At 41.6% G+C, this 17302-nt stretch overlaps 1 protein-coding gene across 3 annotated transcripts in view; it reads left to right on the top strand.

Annotated features, from left to right (window-relative positions):
* The first annotated feature begins 5879 nt into the window (after positions 1-5879).
* Positions 5880-17302, top strand: part of gria2b (glutamate receptor, ionotropic, AMPA 2b) — a 42849-nt gene continuing 31426 nt past the window's right edge. For 2 of the 3 annotated variants that reach the window (XM_076149186.1, XM_076149187.1), the window contains exons 1-2: positions 5880-5964; positions 6066-6206. In XM_076149186.1, the coding sequence (XP_076005301.1) occupies positions 5880-5964; positions 6066-6206 (226 nt within the window). Of the gene's footprint in view, positions 5965-6065; positions 6207-17302 lie in introns of those variants that run through there. The other variant, XM_076149188.1, reaches the window with a different exon arrangement.

Raw genomic sequence — 17302 nt, 5'->3', positions numbered from 1 at the left:
TGGAGGTAGTCAGCATGGTCTCATTTTCACCTACAGGGCCTTTTCAGAATGTTTAATAGCTGTACATGCAGTGGGAAAGTCTGATGATCCTCAGCATCTCCCCATAGTTCTGCCAGCACACACAGGAACACAGCCGATGCTTCCACTGAGGCTTGACCTCACCTAATCCACCTAACCAGGCATCAATTATTCATGGAAACCTGCTTGGAAAATGACCTCTGGCTATCATTGTTACACTTCTCATATGAAATCTGTCTGTTGCTTAATGAACCAAGACAGATGCTGACCTTATGTCATATCAATGAAGTGTGGTAAATTGGCCCAGGATTGCAAATGGAAAGGACGGCACAATCGTCTTTGCTTTGCTCGTTTGTTTTGGTGTAATCCTAAATTTAGAGTACATGGCAGGAAGAGGTGGTTTAACAAAATAGGTCTCCTTTGTTCTGTGGCTGCCATGGTTACAGACATTAGAAGAAATTTTAGTCTTCACTGTGAGGACCTGCATGAGAAAGTGTCTTGCAGACAGAATGGGATCCAGATTTAGCCTAAACATTAGAATCCCTCTATTATCACATAAGAAACACATGAGATACATAAACCTGGGATTCATTCATTCACAGAAAATATGTTGATTTGCCGTAAATAATCCGATAAAACCCTCACCTCCCCTCAGGTCTCCCTGAATCTTAAATCAGGCAGATTTTGCATTGCAGTGCCCTCCGATGGCCAAATCTATACTTGTAATGAGGAGATAAAATGCTCCATAGAGACAAAATTAGATGTAATGCCTGTTCCTCTGTAGCTACAGGGGCAAAATATGAGATCAGCACTGTAAGAAAAGGAACACTGAGAAAATGAATTGCGAACTGTGTAATACATGACCACCAAATTAACAATAATACTACACTGTCTGAGACCTGTGCTGAAGTGATTGGATTTGTTTTTTGGTGAAATAAGAATTTAATTAGAGATTTGAAAGTGCAAAAACTATTTTTACAATAAAAATAAGCTGTTTAATCATCAGTTTTGTAAACAGTGAGGCTAACAGAAAGGACAAGCAGACACATCAAACACAGCTCCTCTCCTCACCGTTGTGACTGTCTCTCCACCCCCCTCTCTCTCTCTCTCTCCAGCACCCTGCTAGTAACACAGTGTGGTAACCTATATCACACAGGCTGCTTTCTAATCCAACACGACCTCTCGCCAGGCACCGACCCAGGCCGCTCAGAGAGCCGCCCTGACAGCCAGGCAATGATTAGTGCAGGAGTTGTGGGGGAGGAATCCCAGGGTGCACAGGAAGCACACAAGGCTCGCACAAGTCACTGCTGTGCTTTTATGGTCACATCTTAGCCTAAACAATTCCCTTAAAAAGTGGAGAATAAAATGATACTATAAATAAAATGCCTGCTACCATCCAAAGTAATGATAACGTCAAATTCATTTTAATTCACAAATAATTCGTAATCTAAAAATAGAACATTTAATAGATATAAAAATGTGTTCTTTAGCTCGAGGTTACATATAACTGACTGCTTTTTGTTTTGTTTGTTAAGCAGATGGATACATAATTGTTTTTCTTAATCAGTCTTTCTATGCATTTCTGTGTATTTGTTGAATAATGTAATGAGAAAACATTTACCAGAAAGATAAATCACAACAGGATATTTTCCACTGTGATTATGACAAACTGAATGCCAGAGAAGCGAAATCCAATGATTTGGAAGAATGTTGGTGGAGTTTGAAATGTGAAAGTGTGGGAGGCTGAAGATGACCAAGTTTCACAAGCCGCACTGAAACATTCTCAACCAACGGCTATGAATTCCATTAGAGTTAGTTCTGCAAAAAGTAGTGCAAAGGTCGAGAAGGTTAGGATGGTATAACACAAATTTCCGAACTTTTTGTTCGATGTTTATATACTGATCGATACAATCGAAGGAATACAAGTGACAGAATGAATCACTTACTCCTCTAAAACAGTATCTTCCTTCTGTGACTGCTGAAGATACATATAGGTCTCCAAAAAGTCTAATTATTGTGGCTTTACTGTGACATTACACAATATTATTAATAGATAAGAAAAGAAAGAGCTGGAATCATAAAAACCAACAAAACAGGATTTTCCAATAAAATCAGCGGTTGGGTTCAGGATGCTTCATTAGTGAGACAGAGATAAAGACTGATGCAATGGAATACACAACCCTTGATTCTTTATTTATCCATCATGTGTTCACTCCTGCTTTCACACCCACACATTCCAACCTGACAGTCTCTTAGGTTTCAGTCTAAGCAGCTCAATCTAAGCTCCATAATAACCGTGTCGGTTTGAAGTAAAACTACCCCCTTATGTAACTCCATCCATGACGCTTTCTGGAAATATATATTACTTGGACATCGCTTATTGTTGGACTTACGGCGTCTTAACCTATTGTCCTGCAATTTCTCAACTGAAGATCTCCAGTCAAATCTGGAGCAGAGCCGCATCGCCTCAGATCGACCGCCATTGAGGCAGCCAAAGTGTTCCGTCTCAGCACTCTTTCCCCGACCTTGGGATCCCTGCAGCTTTCACCCCCCCCCTACAACTTTTCTAATGGCGATTTATGCTTGGCGTAGCAACTTTGGTGCGTCTAAAGGCCTTGTTATGTATTCCCAACACCTCCTTGCTGTATGATCAAGCCACACATCAGCAGCTACAGTCACACAGGCAATGTTTTTGCCAATTTGAAATCCACAAAGAATCACCAAAGCCTTGTCGAAAATACAGCAAAACACCAGTGTTGGTTTGATGTTCCAGCTACAAGCTAATTAGAATTATATAAAAAAAACATCAGATTCTTCTAAATACAAAGTCTACTAAATGGATGGACATTGTCAAATAATGCTGTGTAAAAAGATTTCCCTGACCTTTTACTTTTCTTGTCCAGCACTATGTGGCCAAGTAGCTGTGACACACACACACACACACACACACACACAGTAATGTTCTCCTCTGCTCAGCTGTTTCATAACATGGTGCACTTGGTGGTCTGCACGAGGTAATAAAGTTTATACAAAGAGCAAGTAGGGCTGCTCAGTTCACCGATATTGACGTTGAGGTAAATGAATCTACTCTGAATAATTAGGTTTCTTAACATGCATATTGGAAAATACATTCAAATATCTCACATTTCATCATCATTGATCTCTGTGAAAACATAATTTCAATGGTTATGAGATGGAATTGATCTGAGATGAAACCTCTTCCTCCTTACCATTGTGGATTGGGTGTTCATCTAATCTAATCTTGTTTTCAATAAAACATGCTGGCTAGTGTCTCCCTCCACAGACGCATATTGTCTTTCTGTTGTTCTTGCTGTCTGGCTGCGGTGTGATGTTGTGTTTGAGATGTGGTCATTTATATAACTTGTGTATTTATTGAAAAACCCCGGCAGCACAACAACTTGCAACCCTTTGTGGGAGAATAAGTTTTGAGCTTGACCTCAAACCTTCTTTCAAAAGTCTGTGTTAAAACTGAGTTTCAAATTACAGATAAAACCGGTGCAACTTGGATTTAGAATGTTAGCACCCACACTAATCACATCAACAGCTGTGTTTACTATATGCTAAGCACCACATTTGTCCTTAAGTAAAACATTGATCCACAACTCACAATGATGTAAAAACACACAAGGCAACAGCAACACCTCAACCTGAAAAATGTCAAATTTGCCGAATTGATTTGTCTTTGATCCATCACATCTATTCACGCCTGTTGACTCGTGGTTAACATTCTACATGCGCATCAGGTTTATCACATAATTCAGCGTTGTGACCGCTAATTCATCTTGGAGGCTTTGAATTCAGAGATAATGCAGAACGTGCCTTTTAAGACAGTCCAAATCGAATTACATTTCACTCTGTGGCAGAAGCACGGTGTATCCATGCATGACGGAGCCTGGAGACAAGGTCAAACACATGAGCACGCGTGAGCATGTGTAGCATGAGCAACGGAGCATTGGATTTACTTTACCAGGGTTAGAGCTCTACCACGGACACTGGCACCGCAAAAGCAAGGATTAAGCCTTAAATGTAGTGTGACAGGTAGAGCTTCACACACATGCACACACACATACATAAGAATGAAAGCCCAATACAGGCACATTGTGATGCTGAAATGTTCCCCAGCGTTCACCACCATTTGTCCGTGGTGATGAGCTGTCCGTGGTGCTGAAACCTGACAAACTCAACGTCTCCACTCCTCAGTTGCATTTTACTGCCACCGCTTCTCCTCTCAGCCTCATTAGTTTGCTCCCAGACGATCTCACACCAACCCCGATGATTCATATACATCTGTCTGTGGAGGCAGAGACATGCATATTAACCAGGGAACAGGACCGCCATTTATTTCCTGTTGGTTATAAAGGCAGCTGGCTTCCATTTAACCTGTGCAAAACATTGCTATTGATTTGAATGTATTGGGTGAAATTAAGCAGATGGTCAGAGTTAAAAATGGGATATTTGTTTGATGGTTATTCCTGGGAAATGAACTATAAAATCCAGCTGACATGCTTGATGGCCTTCCTGTGTTGAAAGAAAGCTTGTATTAAGGTTAGTTTCAGTCAGTTTGGTCCTGGTGACCCCAATAACATAAAGGGGACCCTAAAAAATGACACTTAAGGGACCTTTACGTGATTTTCTGGGAATGTTATTCTGTTCTGATTGTTTAAAATACCTTCAGGAATACATCAGTGTGACATTTTCTCTGATATTATTTAGTTCTTCTCTATGGTAACCCTGATCTGTTTAGTACAATAGTTCATAAAGAGTCTTGCAATAACTGACTGGACATTGTAAATGTAAATACCCCAACAAACCTTGTCCTCTGCAGAACTTCATGAACATAAATCAGAATCCAAAGCTGATTTATTCTACACACTCTGGCCTGGTATCACTATTAAATATATGATATGTTCTTTTCTTGGAGTTCTTGTACTGCAAAGATTCAAGGTGTAGGTCTGATGGGTCCTTCATCCTCCATCCTTCCTCCATCACCTGGATGACTGAGAACCTTCACAGAAAGTCCATGCGTTTGCAAACTTGAAAATCAACTCCTGAAATTTGATCTAAAAGCATTGTGCCACGAAGCAAAACAAGCTTAGAATGCCAGTTTTTACCCTCTAACAGTAATATTTTATGAGTTTATCTCATCATTAATACAACGCCTTGGCTACATTTATCAGATGAATTCGAGTCAAAGCTGCAATATTCCATTAAATACATGTTGACATCTTTGCTTGAACCTGTTTGTAATCGATGCAGGTTTGATTGGCAGGATGACAATGCAAGGACACTCAGATTTAAGGTTTCAATCCCAAATGTAGGTCAAGACACAACAAACAGTGCCGTTTTCGATTCCATCCGGGGTCCAACTCACTCAACAATCCATAAAGTGTGACCCCCCTCTCTCTCCCTGCATCCCTTGTCAATAACTGGAAGGTGTTCGGCTCTTTCCGTGGTTGCTCGCCTCTCCTCATTAACATTCCTCACTTGTGGGTGTGATGCCGAAAGGATCTCCGGCGCGTCGAGCGGAGGCGCGCAGTGTCTCTGGCGCGTTCGAGGGAGGAGGAATCAGCTACCGGCAGGAGGCGAGCAGACGAGGAAGGAGCGGAAAGAGAAGACAGCGAACAGCTACATCGCCAGGCTGTTTCCATTCCTCCACTGCTGGCGTCCATTGACGGAGAGACACCTGCAGAAAACACGGTTCCTTGATTTCTTTTCTTCCTCCCACAGAAAAAAAGGCTGAACTCTGACATCCAATATGTGTCGGATCTAAAATACCTGCGGGGGGGGGAAACGAAGGAATATCAGGCTCCCTGGTGGATGTGGACATCTAAACCGTGGTCATGGAAAAGATAGTTAATTTACCCGTTTCGATCCTGCTGGTTTTATTGGGTTGCGTGCTCGGAGGCTCGCCCAGCGTTCAAATCGGTACGTATCTGCCAAATTCCAAAGACGAGAGACGAGGTTTTCTCACACAGATTGCCTTGAAATGAAAGGGTGGATGATATCTATTGAATATGTGTTTACAGGGGGGCTCTTTCCAAGGGGCGCGGATCAAGAGTACAGCGCATTTCGGATAGGAATGGTTCAGTTTGGCACCTCGGAATTCAGATTGACGCCTCACATTGACAATCTGGAAGTGGCCAACAGTTTCGCCGTCACCAATTGCTGTAAGTAACATTTTACAGTTTTCTTTCTTTCTTTCTCTTTCTCTTTAATTAACGAACGACGATGTTTCTACGTGCACATGCCAGCCATGACACATTCATGACCGTGTTGTGTCCTTACATATATATATATATTCATATTATTGTGCTGCCAGCTCAGTAACGATGGAAACGCAGATGTAGCCTGTCGATCTTTATTCTGTCAGCAAAACCTGAAGGAGGCTGTGAGATGGGGAGTTGAGAAGGAGCGAGCAGGGAAAGTTGGTTTCCACAGTAACCGTCAGTCACATCCATCCCGTTTTCATTCCTTCAGATTCAGAGATCAGGAGCTGCACTGTAAAAAAAAAGCATCGCTGTAAGACATTCTACCATCGCAGCCTCTCCACTTGTTTTTGTATTAAATCAACGACAAACTTACTTCATCAGGGTAAAGAAAATAAAATGATTTGATTCGAATCCAGCCCAGTTCAATATTGATTATAACGACAATAAACCAAAAAAGTATCCTCACTTGAAGCATCTTATTCTTAAAACTAGATCAAATACAGTAGAAACAACTGGAGTGACGCTTATCTGATTCGGATTTTCTCTTTTCTCTAATTGCGCAAAAATAATCCAATTAAATGACTCCACTGGTTTAGATGGACATTTTTTTTGCAGTGTGCACCCCCCTCCCCCCTCACACCCCCCCTCCCCCCCACCTCAGAACAAGCGAGGCGAGTGCGCTTCTGGCTCGTGCGCCTCTACGCCTACAGGATAACCTACATATGTTTACGTCGAGCACCATGAGTAACAGTGGAGGAGCAGCGAGATTAATAATGCTTCCATGCCATTTCTACAAGGATTTGCTCTGTGTTAGTTCAGTTCCTTGGCAGCATGTGGAGCACATAAACTTAACGGCTCACTCGTAAAAAATCTGCCCTTTCCTTAACAAAGGCTAAAGATGAGCTGTAAAATCTAATAATGTATTTATCAACTAAACCGGGCTTGCTCATTGTCCCCCAACGTTCCCAGTGTAAGAAGCAGCACACGCAGGGAGCAGCAGTAGCAGAAGAGAAGCTTCTGCTCCTTGGCCACCGCTCGTACGCGGTTGCCAAGCGACTATTCCTTTCAACACTCCCTTTAACATAAATCACCAGCTTCTGATTGGTGCGCGCATCGCTCCCATTGATTTCCATTATCATATAAAAGCTTCCTTACTGCGTCTGATGGTGACGGTGAGGCTGAAAACAACAACAAATGTCCCCATATGGACTAAATCCACCTTATGTTATTTAGGATTAATATCTGTTAAATCCTCTTATCTGGATGTATATGAACATATTTTGTAGTTGGCTAAATGTTGCTGTATTTCTAAATGAATATGAGCCAATAACGTGCTTATGCTTTGCCGTTGGTTCCAGTTTGTCCTGCATCTGTGTCTTGTTTGCTCCAGTTTGCTTCATTCTCCCTCAGTGTGATTACATAATAAGTCAATGATCACCCGATTAAAGCAATACTGTCATTATTGACAGTATTGCTTTGTATTATTTTCCTTTTTCTTTGTCTTTGATGCTACGAGCAAAATGTTTGCAGCTGACATTTACACACTCGATAATCAAAGGCACTGCTGGTACAATCCCGTTACTGTGATCCTTTACGTGTTAATGAAGTTACTGTGATGTTTGACATGGACAATTAAGTGCCTATTCTGTATCATAGGGTTAAAATTTGAGTTGTTGTTGCAGATGTTCTGCTTTGGGCTGCTATTTGTGATAAATTACAGGATTACAGCCGGTTGGTGGGATGACACGGTTAGGCTTGTACACCTCCGCTGCAAGTGTACAGTTCAACTATTGTATTTAAACCCGAAATAACAAAGATCTGTACTTGGTGAGCTGGGATTCTATGGAAATAAGCGTGTTCTAAAATAGTTAAATGGAGATGCCCATTATTGTCTGACAGTGGATTTGATCTGATATGAATGTTTGATAGGCTCTCCCTGTCATATTCAGATGTTTCTTTTGTAATGCTGCACCTATGCTGAGTACAGCTCGAGTCTTTCAAAGAGTGTGTGTTATGTGTCTGCGAACTGTACCAAAGCTCTCTAATGGACTACTGATGTAGGAGTTAATAATGAGAGGGATGGCGAGGTGAGGAGGTCGTGAGGGCTTTGCTTTCACTCCAGTAGATGGCAGTCTTCCTTACAGCACAGTCGACCTCCTTCTGTCATTTTAGAGCATCAAAATAAAGACGGAATTTTGTGAAAATGTGCTTTGTGCGATTGTTAATAAGGGAGAATAAAGGAGGGAAGAGGAAGTCGGCACGCTGTACTTAAACCGGCAACAAAGCAACCTGTTGAGTTTCCAGGACTCAACACACACACACAAACACACACAGACGCACCTGCTCTAGCAGCTTGTCAGGTGTGAGCCTCCATTTTGAGTCCAGCAGCAGCGCATTTATCATTAATACGAAGGGAAATTGTGACAATAAATATGCTGTGATACATCCAAAAGTCACAGATGGGCTCCGTTGAAATTTTGTGGAAAGACTTCAAGAAATAGATTTGATACATTATGAGGCCGATCCAGATCCAGATAATGATTTGTCACCTTTAATATCGCAAGATAATGTCTTAGTATTTTGGCATTTCAGTATTTTCCTTTGGTATTCTAAAACAGAGATACCAGTTTCAACACAACTACATACAAACATACATACAAGTTTCTCAATTACGGTTTCTAAAAACAATATACAGATATACAAAGTAGTTGTGTGGATCTACGTGACGGACATTTAAATCAATCTAGTGTTCTTAAGTTGCTAATAGAGCCAATAGTTCTAGATTTGTTTTAAATTCGATGCCAGTTTTTGACCCCAAACTTTATAATCGTCAAAATAGAAAACAGCAACCCGAGCTAAAAATCTCTCCCATAGATAAAGCAAGTTCATCACAACAGCTGCAGCCAACTGTGACTCCTTTAGTCTATTAACGTCATAAGTGGCTGTTACGCAGTATTACAAAGCAGGCCAATATTGGACTGATACCATCTGCTGTATCCGTCTAAACCATACAGTGACACAATTCTTTGTCGATGCAAAAGCATACAGGGAAAAGCATTAACAAAAGTTCTGAATAAGAGAGAGCGAACACATCACAGTCTGGTTGTACTTGACGGTGCAGAGATATACTTCATCAGTGCCGTGTCAGAACCGTGGGAGGGGAGGATGATGCATTCCTCCATCAATAACAGTTCATCCGGACAGGCCGGCATCTGCTGCCAAGACCGGGGGAGTCATTTAGATTGTGTGGACGTGTGTGTGTGTGGAGTTATAACGGTGCGAGTTTCACCTAAAGCCGTAAATTTGTAAGAGACTGGCCGAAATTTCCTAGAATGCAACCTCCTGTGAGGCCTCACACCCAACAAATAACACCGTTAAAAACAAGGATTTGTGTCCAGAATTAAAGAGTAAAATTCTGATATTTTTCACAGCCGTCTTGTAGATCATTTTCTTTGGTAAGCCAGAGTGGAGTGCAGCAACAGCTTGCATCTTCGTCATCAGTAGTGTGAAATATAACACACTTAATTCACAATTGTTTTCTGTGATTTGAGCAAGCAGGGTCAAACCATACACCACCGTCCTCCTCTCTCTGTGCTTTTTATTTTATTTTTTTCCTAATTGGACAAACCACCAACACAACAACGCTATTGTAAATGCATTATGGGTAGTCATTAATAAGTGATGATCTACACGATAAATTAAATAGCATCACATGCTGCAGTGCATTGAACACGAGCTGTGACTAATTGCTGGCATGCAGCAGGTTAAGTCTATAAGGATTGAGCTTGTCTATAATGGTTGTTTACAATAGGCTGAAAATCCTGGGTACCTGGTTTTGTGTTTGTGCTTCTGTATCTATTGTCATGGAAGTACCTGTGTGTGTCTAAGTGAACATTACCTTGTGGTATACTTAGTCCCCATGCTCACCTCTTTCAAAGCAAACCACTTTTCCTGACTTAAGGTCACTGGCCGAGCCTCATAATCGACTCCAGTCATAATGCATTAAATGCATCTACATGCGTACAGCATCTCAGGGACATACACATCCAGGGACTTTGTTGAATGATTAAAAGCCTTAAACAACCATATTGTACAGTATATGCTGTATGTTTTGTTGTTGGTCATACTTAATTAAAAGTATCCTCCTCTGTTTCCGAGGGAGCTGCAAAATATTAAACAGGAATGGGAGTTTGCTGGTCAGAAAAAGAGGTTAAAGAAGCCTCTATGGAGCTTTGCTTGACCTGAATACAGCCTCCAACTAAGCCTTCTTCTTCTTCTTCTTCACTCTGTCCTCATAATAGACAAGGCTGGGATCGCATAGGTTCCACCGTTAGTCAAAAGCTCCTAGCTGGAAGTCTCCCCTTGTCTGATATCAAGTGCTTTCAATCAATTTACCTGATGCCTCTGAGGCAGCTTGGTAAGATCTGTTTGTTCTAAGCAGGACAAAGAAGAAGCACACTTTTTTTGTCTGCAGGCAGTATTCCCCCCAGCTTTACCAACTGATTAAACCAGAATAAAGACCATAAGGTGGACATCATGTACAGATTCTTCTGTTCTTATTTTCATTAAGAGGTCTATTTTAAAACAAACCCTTGCAAAGCAGTAAAGTGCAAAGAAAAAAGTCCCTGGCTGTAGCTCCTCTGTGCACACAGAGTAAAAATAGGCCATTCTAAGTACTCCTAGGCCACCTTCCAAGGGCAGTACAGGCTTGTCTTACAGGACACATCTCTCAGTTTTGTAAGTTAGAGAATGTTCAACACACACTGAATCTGCTGCATTTTGATTGCAAAGTGCTTGCTCATAGAGGGATGTCAGGTATCTTTAAATGTTATTCATGTAAAGTACCATGAGATAACCTAAATAAAGAAACTAAACTAAATTGAACTATAAAATGTTGGCCAATGGCAAATTTCAACCCATCCAGATGTACACATGAACTTGTGACATGTGGTTTTTCAATATATGGTTGCTATGAGGTCGCGTATGTGTTTCCTAAGCGATGCTGCCTCTCACCTTTGCATTCCCTTTGTTTCCATTAAAGTTAAGGCCATTTCAGCTGCTGTGCTCCATTTAGGATCATCAGCTGAATGCAAAATGGAATAATTTACTCCCTCCATTTGGATTTTGCTTATTGGGCTTTGAGAAATGTTGGAATGATGCAACGTGGAGTGACCTCGTAGGCTGTCACTGTCAGATGGAGTCACTGTCTGCTGCTCAGCTCGCAGCAGAAAAGTCTGACGTCAAAATGCGTATCCTGTTTTCACTCATTAAGTAATGGATTTTTGGTCTTATTTTCCTTTATTTCCTCTGCCAGTTTAACCCTTTATACGTGTCCACTCATGTCATTTACGAGAGAAAACTCATTTATTTTCTGCAGCTTTTTATCAGCCTCTAAAAGCTACTGGCTAATAACACTGCCAATGACAGCAAAGCCAGCAGAGCCATTTACTCTTGCTGTGTGAATATGAAGGTTCCACAGTTGAGCTGTCGTACTGGCAGGAGCCAAATCTATCACAGTGATAGATTATGCCTGCTTGACGTAGTACCTCAGTCAGGCACTGTATCACTTAGAGGAGCCAGTGTAGCTCGTATCATAATTGATCAGATGTTCTCTCACATCTAGAACTTATTGTTATGATGAAGACTATAACTTCACCGACATAACCCCCATGATTGTACAGTCACCAGGAAGCTTCTGTGATATCCGCCCCTTGAATCAATCACTCGCAACCAGAGCTGAACAAGTAGAAACTCGCCAACAAGCCAGCAGGAAAATAACAGAAATTGAAGTTAACAGTACGAGCAAGTGAAACTTACTGATGCTCACATATCATGGAACTCAATTGTGTGGACATTATCATTATTATTATTGTTACGTGGCTCTGCTTGCTCAACCTTGGAGGAGGTATAACCCCTCGGCTTAAAGGATTCTGATATCCAAATAGTTGTCCAGTCAACATTCAATTAACTGAGAATGTTGAGATATTTTCTTTCATTGGCTGAATGTAACATCTCTCCTGAAGGGAAAAGCTCATTAGCAGAGAGAAGAATCTGCCTTTCCCATCATCGTCATGGTGATTAAGATTTGATCTGGTTGCCTTGCTGCGTCTTACATAGTGTTCTTGTCTAACCTATTAGAGGGAAAGAGAGAGAAAGAGAGAGAGAGAGAGAGAGAGAGAGAGAGAGAGAGAGAGAGAGAGAGAGAGAGAGAGAGAGAGAGAGAGAGAGAGAGAGAGAGAGAGGATTCCAGGTTGCCGTGAGAACCTGATGGTGTGATAAATGGCAAACAGGTGAACAGACTCTCACATGGCAAATTGTGATGTAAATGTGCTGAAGGAGCAACTGGTTGATGGGAAGATTAGAGAGCGACTCAAGATGGATTCGACCTGATTGGGAACAAAGGACAGATATTGAAGAATCTCGCAAAGATCTATGTCTCCTAACCCGGCTTAATCGGTGTCAAAACACAAGGAGAAGAACCCTCAGTGAGAGAATCCCTCTGCTGGAGTGGTCAGGTGTGCAAAAGGAGCCGTAGGTGAGGAAGCAGGGACATTATAATGAGACAAACACACTTGTATATCCAGCACAGCGCAGGCATGTGGCACAGGGACGGCTGATACACACTGTACAACCTTACACTGTACATGCCACGGAATCATTTAGAATTTCATCTAATTACATGACGCTATTTATCCAGCAGCTCATTCAGCTTAATGGTGCATCTGCTGACTCATATCGGTTTCCTCCCCCCCTCTCTCTCTCTCTCTCATTGTCATCCCTCCATACACTCCACTTAATCAGGTTTGCTCTCTAACCAGCACCGACTTTGGTCCACTCCATTCAGAGCTTTGATCCTCTTGGAAGCCGGCGTTCCTGCTAAGCAGTTTGTTTTTGCAGTGCCCTGTTATTGTAGTCTTGTTAGAATTTGTTCCCTGATAGCCCGACTGCTTAAATAAAGTTCTCATGTGGACTCGAGCCAATATCTCGACAGACGCTGTTGGCTTGTCACTTTCAGTTTCTCTAACTGCACCGATTTGTCTTGAATTCAAGGGAGAAAGCTATCAAGGGGATATCTCACTGTTTTAAAATGTGTTTTATCTGATAATATGAATAAAATATCTCAACATTGTATAAATTTTGTACTGTTGCTTACAGTATCATTCCCTTTCTCATCGTTTTTCATATTTTCTTCCTAAATTTGACCTGTTCCTTTAGTCAGCATTGTTGACCTTAATTTATGGACTGAATTGCCTTCAGCAGTCGCCAGAGATTATCTGAATTTGCTGCAGTCAGCTTTTGGTTCCACGTGTAGATGCAAATAGATTGTGACAGATTGCAACAGACCAAATTAAACAAAACCTGTAATGCGGCTTAGCCCCCTGTGATCTATTGAGGCTCCTTCTGGTGGAGAAAATGATATTTCAACCACGTTTACAATCAATATCTCCATGCACGATGAATGATGATGAATGATCCAAGGTCCTTCATTTTGCTGGATATTTCCTTTACACACATTGCCTGTCATTACTCCAAACCACTCTAAACCCTTCAGGGATCAGATAAAACACAGAATTTGCCCAACAAGCAAACACAGGTTGGGAAAACTGACAAATTGAAATCCAAAATGGAGTTGGGTTTGATAGATGGGAAATGCCACACTTTACATCAGAGCATTCATTCAGCTTTCAGCCATCTACTGCTCCCCTGATCTGAATCAGTCTGTCTTCATTAGAGGAACCTCTGTGTTTCAGCATGTCAAGCCCTGTAAAGCCTCAGATTGTGGGCCGTTACTTTGATCAGACTGTCACATGATTCACTCGAGGGAGGACATGGTGGAATCTGCTCGGACTGGAAGATCCGTATTGAGGTCATATAGACTGTATGGGTGCGCGTTAGATGGATGTCTACAAGATATGTATAGAAGAGATATTTTGGAAGCATGTGGACAATTTGATGTGGTGTTCAAATCACTTGGTGTGTGTTTCTGTTACTGTGTATTGTGTGGCAACAGGCATCAGCCCGTGTAAGTAAAAAAGGAATCGATTGTTCCTTTGTAGTTTATGTTACCTTGCTGTTGCCTTGTTGTCAGTCCAGACTCTGGCAACAATGCGTCAAAAGGCAGTGGAGACAAATCCAAATCTGATGCCTAATTTGTAAACACTTAGTCTGGAAGAGCAATTACAGCAGGTGCATGTTGTGTGTTAAAATGACAAAACTCTTAAGCTTTGTGGGGGTCCATCATTACAAATCATCGCCCTAGAAAACCAAAAAGTCAACTCAAGCACTTAATCATGAGGACTTTATTGGGAAAGCTGGAAAGGGCAAACCTTCTAAAGAGATACAGTGTGTTTACTCCTTGTTTAGTACCTAATATAAAACCATTTATGACGCGATAAAACACAGGGAGAAGAAAAGATATCAATTCAACAAATTCACTCACTGACATGAGTTACACAGCAATGGTTATCTAACTGTTGTTAACTGGAGCTTACATTAGTCACACTCAGTATATCTATACATTAAAGTTCAATTATACTCCAAATAAGGCAATAAATTGATTTATTTTGATATAAGATGATTGTATAAATCAAGTAGCTCTCTCCAAGTAACACACCTAGAGGATTGTAAATTCATGTAAACATCATACTCAGGGACGGATGTCTGCAAAATGCACTGAATTCTGACGTTTCTTGATTGAAATGTGACATATTCTTGTTTCAATTGGTTGAGCCCAGTAGTAGCCCTCAAAAATGACGTTCAAAGTCCCCGGAGTGAAACCATCAGCAAGGACAGCTGAGCGTGCGATGCATCCTTGGATAAAAACGCTTACACAGACGATGACATTGTGATTAAGTATGAGATCGGAAAAACAGATAAGCCACACATAGGACACCGACCGGGGCTGGTGATATGATTGATTTCTCTAAAAGAGGCAACAGCCAAGCACACCTAAACAAACACTTTATCAGTGCATCAGGTGCAGTGTAAGAGCTAGACTCAAATTTGCGTGCAGTGACCCGAGTGAGTACTTTGTGCGTTCCAGGTACATGCGCACAAAATTAAAAGCGAGTACCACTGCGATTCATCTTGTCGCATGAATTCACTGAGAGCACAGAAGCACGAGGTTGATGAAAGATTCAGCCGCTGAGCTCAAACACAGACTGACCCTGGCTGTGTTTGCATGTTCTCACCCTGTCTGCCATGCATGGTTTCTGACTCTAATCCCAAAAACATGTACGCATGTATGGATAAAAGCATCTGCCGAATGAATATATGCAATCGTATAGGCTTCACTGTGCCTTTTCAAATGAACAGCGCTTCCTTTGTTGGATGGTGCGGTTACGTTAAGTCAGGAAGTGCCACATTTCCTGAAAGAAGTCCCGAGAGAATTGCGATGTTTCTGTGTTTATTTATACATCTCACAGACGTGACATAGGTTACGTACACAATCCCATGGATGCATGTTACATACTTGGTCCAGGCTTTGATGGATTATTGCGTGGTGAGGCCAAACCCCCTAATAATGACCTCTCAGTAGATTGATGAATTGAAGTGTTGGGAGTGATGTCGCCCTTGGACAGCAGACAGGTAGTGAGGGTAATGTCACAGACAGAACGGTCCCACCTGCCCGCTGACATGCCAATACTGTGATCTAACATGAAAGAGTCGGCCCTGAAGTGGATGGAAATGAGAATTTGGGTGTGTGTGTGTGTGTGAGCTTTGGCGATGAGGACTTTTAATAGGGCGGTTATGTCCACTGTATTCTTTTTAAAATGACATTGACAGGGAAAAAAAAAATCCCCCACATCTTTAAGCAGCGCTGCAGCTTCCCTGCTGGGATAAATCAGCAGGAGAAACAGGGAGAAAAGGGAGCAGCTGCATAAATTATCTGACGCTTTCTGCTCCACTACACTATTTGCTCTGGAAAAAAATGAACTCAAAGTAAAAGCATTACATCTATTAAAATATCCACTAACATCAACCTCTTTATTCTCAAGCTGCTCTGCTCCAGTAACAGGAAGAAAATGGACAGGGAGTGGGGGGGGGTTTAGATTTGTATATTATTTCTACTTGTAACCAGATGAAATGTTTGTCATTACTGTCAGAAAGAGAGGGAGACGCAAAGGGGCAGATAGTCGGGGGTGTATTTGCTTGTGGCGAAGTCCATAAATATCCTAACTCACCACGGAAATGGTTTTTGACATGAATCTAATGAGAAAAAAAGCAGACAAAAAACAAACCAATAAACCATTTATTGGAGGAGGTTTTTACATTTCAATCCATCCTCCAATCCAGAGAATAATTTCATTACAAAGAATTTAAATGTTGACGAGGGAAGATATTTATTGCCAGAGTTTAGACGACAAAACAAGAGGGCCGTGCCAGTCGACGCCTCATTGCCAAGTTGTTCTCCATTCATTCATTCCAAGATTTAATTGCAAATACTTGGCTCGGTCCCCCACAATGCACTGCACTCATTCAACATGGGAGACTTTAATGTAGGATGTCATAGTTGAATGCTTGTATATCGTGTTATTTACTTAGCGGGTTGTTTCTGAGCAAACATCAGCAGACCGTGTTACTGTTTCTGTCAACATCGCTGCTGCATGTTACTGTCCCTGAACAACTAAAGAGTCCTCTAGATGGGACCTCAGTCAGACTTTGTAATGCTTTTCTTTATCCCTGAAATCTGAGCCCCCTGGAGAGTCGTTCAGCTGCGCGCTTCCGTTTCAAGCAGACAAATGCGGATGTTCATTCAAAGTGAGTAAGTATCAACAGAATCACCATGTGAGAATTGGATGCTGGTGTGTTCCCGCTGCATTCGGCAGTTCTGGACACAAAGCACTCGCAGTCCGGTGTGTGAATCTTTGGTGTGGTTTCTTTGTATTGTATCAAGCAACACATCTTTGAATTAACGCCACTGTATACGTTCAATATGCACTCCCCTTTTGTCTTAAGGGTCATAGTGATATTTACTCTCTGTTTGCATCTTTGTGATGATGCGTACCGCCTCTTTTGGTAGTTTCCATTCATCTTCAGCAAAGAGCAAGTGT

Source organism: Genypterus blacodes, unplaced genomic scaffold, assembly GCF_046128005.1.
Source record: "Genypterus blacodes isolate CSIRO-AG114 ecotype Tasmania unplaced genomic scaffold, CSIRO-AGI_Gbla_v1 ptg000044l_1, whole genome shotgun sequence".
Lineage (NCBI taxonomy): Eukaryota > Metazoa > Chordata > Actinopteri > Ophidiiformes > Ophidiidae > Genypterus > Genypterus blacodes.
This window is presented reverse-complemented; position numbering and strand designations above follow the sequence as displayed.